The sequence below is a fragment of the Solanum verrucosum genome, unplaced genomic scaffold (genome assembly GCF_900185275.1).
Source record: "Solanum verrucosum unplaced genomic scaffold, falcon-dt-bn FXZP01000049.1, whole genome shotgun sequence".
NCBI lineage: Eukaryota > Viridiplantae > Streptophyta > Magnoliopsida > Solanales > Solanaceae > Solanum > Solanum verrucosum.
In genome coordinates, this window is record NW_026020221.1 from 9,648,609 (window position 1) to 9,656,276 (window position 7,668).

General features: G+C 33.1%; 1 protein-coding gene across 1 annotated transcript; it reads left to right on the forward strand.

Annotated features, from left to right (window-relative positions):
- The first annotated feature begins 2,683 nt into the window (after positions 1–2,683).
- On the forward strand, positions 2,684–7,022 carry LOC125830974 (CBL-interacting serine/threonine-protein kinase 9). Its single transcript, XM_049510166.1, has 15 exons — positions 2,684–2,898; positions 3,283–3,345; positions 3,599–3,670; positions 3,820–3,927; positions 4,021–4,101; positions 4,220–4,273; positions 4,597–4,722; positions 4,826–4,915; positions 5,303–5,425; positions 5,712–5,816; positions 6,076–6,192; positions 6,326–6,382; positions 6,560–6,634; positions 6,717–6,799; positions 6,888–7,022. Exons 1-15 carry the CDS (start codon positions 2,704–2,706, stop codon positions 6,892–6,894), a joined length of 1,356 nt encoding a protein of 451 aa, XP_049366123.1. The 5' UTR covers positions 2,684–2,703; the 3' UTR covers positions 6,895–7,022.
- The last annotated feature ends 646 nt before the right edge of the window (positions 7,023–7,668 follow it).

Here is a 7,668-nt window from a genome sequence, read left to right on the forward strand (position 1 = left end):
ATCAAGACAACGTAACCTCTCGGGTTTTGAGATGCTATTAATGATAAAACTTTAAAGAGGAAATTTCATAAATAGCAAATAGATTAAATTTAATAAGCTTTCTTAATTACAATTTGTCTAATTACATTATATAGCTATAGTTTTATTTGCTATGAATATTTTTATTTGTATAATTCATTACACAATATACAAACAAAGTGAGTATATGCAAATTCTATTTTAGTAAGTACATACATTTAGGAATCTTTGAACTTATACTTTCTCCGTTCACTTTTATTTGTCACTCACTTTTTCCTAAAATAGATTTTCATTTTTACTTGTCGCTTTTGACATATCAAGAAAAAATAATTATATTTTTCCATATTTAGCCTCAACATTAAATACTCTTTCTTCAAATCATTTTCCAAGACTTAATACTCCCTCCGTTCCTTTTTATATGTCACTTTTTTAGATTGCACTTGCATTAAGAAATTAAGTAACTTTACTCTTCTACCCTTATTTAATGTTTTCTTAAGTCAACTTTCCAATAAATGATGAATATGCTAGATTTCAAAAATTAAAATGCATTTGGATGACTATTTAAAGTTTTGAGTTTATTTTTAAAATCATGTTTTATAGAATAGTGAATGGAGAGAGTAGTTAATCAATATATGAAGTACTTCAATGAATATTAATTATTTATTAGTTTCCCTAGGTTGGTCAAAATATCTATTTTCAAGACTAATTAACTATTCTATCAAGGGTATAATAGGAAAAATATGATAATTTATGTATTGATTTTATGAAATGACAAGTATTGTGGTACAACTATTTATAGAAAGGGATGACATATAAAAAGGAACGGATGGAGTACTAAACATCACTTAATAGGGATAGTTTGATAAAATACCTATATCAATAATTATTTTCTTAATGGGTGTGTCAAGTAAAACTGAACGGAGGGTGTACAAATCAAATGTATCAACAGGATAATAATATATACGAGCTAGGATAAACATATACAAAATTTGGATGTATACCATTAAGAACCGAATTATACAAATTCTGGACTTATACAATTAGGAGCCGAATTATACAAATTCTGGACGTGGCTCATGTAAATATGGTTATATGTTAGTGGCGAAAATTAATTTCTTCAAACTATAGCTATGTTAAATAATTAACTAGTATATGTTTGCTTAGTCACGTAATTTATCCAATTTAAAATTATATTCCCTCCATCCATATTAGATGGACATCTTACTAAAAATATTTGCCTCATATTACTTGATCACTTACTAAATTATGATAGAATTAATTAGTTTTTTCTCATTTTACCCCTACAATTAATATGACATTTGGAAGTTTAAAAAAACGTTGAAGACACAATAAAAAAAATTTATCAAGAGGCTAATTAATATGAACAAAGGGCAAAATAGTAAGGTTAATCAATCTATTAATGATTTCTTAATTACTGTTTATAATAAAAAGTGCACATCTAATTTGGGACAGATGAAGTAATTCTTTCGTCTCAAAATAAGTGTCACTTTAGCACGCTCATTAAGAAAATTAACAAATATGATGTACAATTTACTGAATTACCCTTATTTAATAAAGAGTAATTAAATTTTTCCTCTTGATTATTATGAATCTTATTAATCATTTTGACATTACTAACATGGATTATGGAGTAGTGGTTAACCTACTCTACCTTAACCAGAGGTCTCAGGTTTGAGCTCGGGTATGGAGAAAATCTTGTTGGGAGCGTCATCCCCAAATGGGCCTTGTAATATGAGATTCAAATTTAATCGGAACTCCAATACAAACACCGAACCATTTGGAAAACAAAAGAATGCAATATAAATGAATTATTGGTGTGCATGACACATTCGTTAAGAAAGATATTTAAACACATCAATTAAAGAATAATTTGTCAAGATATCCTTTTAGTTTTTCCCAAACTCTTCTTAAAATAGAGATGGTGATTATTTGAAAAGTAAAAAAAAGTCTACTAAAAATAAGGATACTTTTAAAAAAATAAAATCATAAAAAAGTAGGGATAAGGTTAAGAAAAGGTTTATCTACACCATTTCATTTGAGAAAAGACACATTCATGTCATTATTTGTTAACTGAAAAAAGTTTTGATTTTGCAAAATCATTTTTTACATGTGGTCAATTATGATTCATCCACATCATTAAGTAAATCATTTTTTAAAAAGGAAAATGCTCAAATATGTCATTGAACTTTCTCAAAAGGCTCATCGATGTCACCCGTTTAAAGTTTGGCCCATATATGACATGGATGAACCTTTTCTTAAAAAAATGACATAAATGAGCCAAACTTTTAATAAATGATATAAATTCGTTTATATTAAGTTTTTTGAGAATCATACATAATTAAGAAAAAAAAAAAGTTATTTCATAATAAAGATATAATCGAAAAAAATTATTTTATTGTTTTTACTAAAACTACACTTATTTTGGGACAATAATACAATTTCATTCCTCTTTTAAGAGTGTTTTTTTCTGTTTTGTAGATTTGCCGCTCATTTTGGAAAGCTTAGCCATGAAATTGTGGAGAAAGTCTCGCATATTATCCTCTTCTTTTCATCCAATTATCATTATTATTAAAAATACGAGCAATCTAACCCGTAAGGATTTTTTGTTTCCTCTTCACATTCGGTTTCCAGGTAATAGGGATATCTGCAAGAACTCTTACGAGAATGAGTAGTTCAACGTCAATGTCATCGCCATTTAGTCGTAGCAGGACACGATTAGGGAAATACGAATTAGGTAAGACATTAGGTGAGGGAAGTTTTGCTAAGGTAAAGTTTGCCAAAAATGTACAAACAGGTGAAAATGTAGCCATCAAAATCATCAATCGTGATCGCGTCCTACGACAGAACATTATGGAACAGGTACCTCCCCTGCCCTGCCCTGCCCTGTATACGTACCCGTGCAATGCGTGGACATTATTAAGGAATTATATATAATGTCCACACATTTTGCATCCAGGGGCGGATGTAGGCTATTGCATAGCTTTGGCTCAAACTTTGTATATATATGTTATGAAATTCAATAAAAATGTACAAAAATTGAATTTAGAATTCAGTTACTAGCACTTGAGATCGTTGTGAAGTCAAAGTGTTATGATGTGTAATTGAACTAGTTAGCATAAGTAAGTGTAAAAATGTACATGTTATGTTGCTTTTGTTCTGAATAAAGGAAAATGAAAGATGTCAGATGATGAATGCCTGTTACATCATGAAACATATGTGATCCATGATGTACTTTGTTGACAGATAAAAAGAGAAATATCAACGATGAAGTTGATCAGACATCCAAATGTCGTAAGGATCTTTGAGGTATGTCATATTCCCTCTGCCCTGGCTTCTTCCTCGTCACTCGTAAACATACAATTTTCTTGTAAATTTCTCAGTTTTCTTGAGTGCTTCATATCTTTGTAATAACAACAACAACATATATACCCAATGTAATCCCATAAATGGGGTTTGGGGAGGGTAGACTGTACGCAAACCTTATCCTTGTCTCGTAGAGGGTAGAATATTGCTTCATATATTTGTAATTCTCTTTATTCTAACTCTAGTTACATATTAGGTTATGGCTAGCAAGACGAAGATCTATATTGTCCTCGAGTATGTACATGGAGGAGAGCTCTTTGATGAAATTGTAAGTTTTTTTCTCTTTCCCCTATTTTATGGAGGAAATGGAGATGATTGGTAAAATAGTTTTTTCTTGGAACTAATTGCTAAATGTAGATTACATGTTCATTTTTATAAGTTTTCGCTTGTATTGCAATGAGAATGTATATATTACAGGCAAGACATGGCAGACTCAAAGAAGACGAAGCTAGAAGATACTTTCAACAGCTTATTAATGCCGTTGATTACTGTCATAGTAGAGGTGTTTTCCATAGAGACTTGAAGGTTTCTGACCCTTGATTGCATTCTTTTAGATGCCGAAGTTTTTTTTTCCTTCACGATTTGACTAGTATTAATATTGAGTTATGCGATTTGTAGCCTGAGAATCTATTGCTGGATTCATTTGGTACTCTGAAAGTTTCAGACTTTGGATTGAGTGCACTTTCCAAGCAAGTTCGAGTAAGTATTCTGTACGATTGAAAGGTTAAAGAGTATATAAAGAGCTATTCACTCTGTCCCTCACTTCAATCGCATTCACTCTCTAGTATTATTATGGAATACTCTCAATGTTATTCAGGACGATGGACTTCTTCATACTGCTTGTGGCACACCAAACTATGTCGCGCCTGAGGTAACAACAACCTTAAGAGTAGTTATTCGACAGCTACACACTAGTTACTCCCTCTGTTTCAATTTGTTTGTCTTACTTCCCTTTTAGTCTGTTTAAGAAAGAACATCTCTTTCCCTTTTTGGCAACTCTTTACTCCTGACATCCCACATGACATGTTAAAGACCTCAATATTAAAGGACATTTTGCCGTTTAAGATCACACAATTCATAAGGCTTATTTATTTTCTTAACTGTGTGTCAAGTCAAAACCAGATAAACAAATTGAAACGGAGGGAGTAGTTATTTCTTACTGTTTCATGCCTTTAACAAGAAGTGTTGTATCAGGTGCTAACTGATAAAGGCTATGATGGTACAACAACTGATGTCTGGTCCTGTGGAGTCATTCTCTTTGTTCTAATGGCTGGATACTTACCTTTTGATGAACCAAACCTAAATGCTCTATACCGAAAAGTAATTTCTGAAAGTTTCTTATTATCAGAGATGTTTTTGGAATTCTTTGTTCGTTTATTTTCAGAATGTTATTTGAATAAATTTTCTTGTAAATTGCTCTCAGATCCTTAAGGCTACTTTTTCACTTCCACCATGGTTGTCCTCCAGCTCAAAGAATCTGATCAAGCGTATTCTTGACCCGAATCCACTCACGGTAAGTCCCTTTTATCTTTGCTTTATTTACTATCTAGAATGAACAGTCCTGGAATGAGCTATTTCTATCGACAAACGCTCAAACTTGGCTTCAGCTGGCAAGTTAACACTCTAGCTTTGAGATGCACATCTAAACACACCTCAACTCGTCTCCATTGTGTTAGTTGAACACTCCAACTTACAAAATGATCATCTAGACACCTCTAAAATTTATGTGTCACTTCAACAATGGGTGTGCACGAGACATAGTGGGGACGAGTTGGAGTGTTTAGTTGTCAGTTGAGACTAAGTTGAAGTGTCTAGATGTGCAATAATCCTCTCCAGTTGAGGCCAAGTTTGAGTGTCTATTTATGTATTATGATGAGTGATTTCTAATCTTTTGTTTCAGAGGATCACTATTCCAGAGATCCTCGAAGATGAATGGTTCAAGAAAGATTACAAGCCGCCTCCTTTTGAGCAAGATGAAGATGTCAATCTTGATGACATTGATGCCATATTCAATGGCTCGGACGTAAGTCACATTTTGTCTTCACACATAATAAACTGTTCAAGATCTCAAACCATGTTCTTTCCAATTAACTCCACTGCCTACACATCGCGCCTCAAAGATTTGTCAATAAGTTGAGACATGAAATCCTACATTAGTGAGAGACATTAAACAGTTCCTTGAGAAATTTATCTTAATGTAATTATAGAGGATATAATAAGTGGAGCTTAATAAGATCAACTATGTTTATAAGCTGTATCGAGAACCAAACATCCTGTGTGAAATGATACGCCTATTTTATGTTTTTCAGGATCATCTCATTACAGAAAGAAAGGAAAAACCTGCTTCTGTCAATGCGTTCGAGCTCATTTCAAGGTCAAAAAGTTTCAACCTAGAAAATTTGTTCGAAAAACAGGTGAGTACTTTCATATTACTAGCTAGACACTTGTTAACACCCTGACAGACATGTCTACGGTATATGATCTTCCAAATTCCATTAGATCTAAGTATAGTTAGACTGAGAAAGTTGCACAATACAGTAAGGATGTCTTGTTGTTTGATCTTCGAGTACGATACTTGGACATAATCTGACTTTACCATATATAGAATGTGTCGAAAAAGTGTTTATTCCTCTGCTAATGCATTTTCTAATAGTATGAATTGGCAAAGTATAGGCCCTTGTCAAGAGAGAAACACAATTTACTTCCCGGTCGCCTGCTAATGAGATTATCTCCAAAATTGAGGAAACTGCAAGACCATTGGGATTCAGTGTCCAGAAGAAAAATTACAAGGTAACTAACACCTTGCACCTTTTAGTATTGGATGTTTGGATTTGACTGATATCAATTGACTCTAGTGTAAATTTGACTGTTTTACAAAGGATTTGACTGTCTTAAAACAATTTCGTATCCTTGACTATTCCAGATGAAGTTACAAGGCGACAGGACCGGAAGGAAAGGCCACCTTGCTGTAGCAACAGAGGTGATTACTTAGTTCGTTTATGTTGATTCTCCCACATCAGTTAGTGATGATGCATGCACTTGGACTTCTTATATGGTCTTGATCAATCCTCACCTCTTGAACTCGACTTTCTTTTATCACGACTTCATATTCCACCTCTCATCAATGTGGTACATTGTTGTATACTTGTTGCTTCAGGTGTTTGAAGTAGCACCCTCATTGCATTTGGTTGAGCTCCGAAAAACTGGTGGTGATACATTAGAGTTTCACAAGGCACGTTACGTTCTAGTTTATATTCCTCGTTTAATCATGACATATGAATTCTCCTCTAATAATTGAACCTTAAAAGTTGCAGTTCTACAAGAACTTCTCTTCAGGATTAAAAGATATCGTCTGGACAACTGAACAAACAACCGAACAACCCTCTGAAGAAAAAGGGTATCTATCTCTTGTGCATGGCTTCATTCATAAATGCTACATATTTGGTAATGTATTCATAAATTCATAATCAATGGTGCTTGTACAGGTCTTAACAAGTGGTGGTTATTGCAACGAGAGTTTACACGAATAGAGATACTTTGCACAGATATATCGATAATCCATTGTTTCTCTATCTGAATTTTGATCCATATACGCAGTATATTAGCGAGATATGTTGACACAAAGGAGAGCAAATGTGTGTACAGTTTCAATGCACAAGAACCCCTATGATCATACTAACAAGATCTCAAACGTCTGGAGTTTCTTTTTGTATATTATATGAATGATCTGATCCGCAAAGATCATCCTTTTCCCAAAATTTTGTGTACATGAAACTTTTTTTTAGTTTTTTCATATGTCCCAAGATGTTCCTAAGTTTGTGTAAACAAATGAGGATTGACATCTTTTAGGTTTGTTTGTATACAAGTTCTCTTTTCCCATTGTAATCCCTTTTCACAATCTTCATACTGAAAGATGTTACTATTTGAGGAGTCAAATAGTTTCTTTTATCTACTATCACTTTTTCATAATTGAGTGATCATATGAGATGTTATCTTTACCCCTTCTTGAGAGACATTGCTTTTTCCCCACTCCCCAGTATGGCTTGTCAGAGCTTTTCATGGATAATTGTGCATCTTACACTCGTATGGATAATACCACCAATAGTGCACCTGGTTTATATGAATTTGCCACTTTTTTAGAGCACCGTCTTTCATATATATTTTATTTTTGATGGTGTAGTGCATTTTCTATAGATTAATTTTCATGTTCTCTCTCTATTTGTTGACATACTAAGCCGATTAGAGGCTTGTTCGGATGGTAAGCAT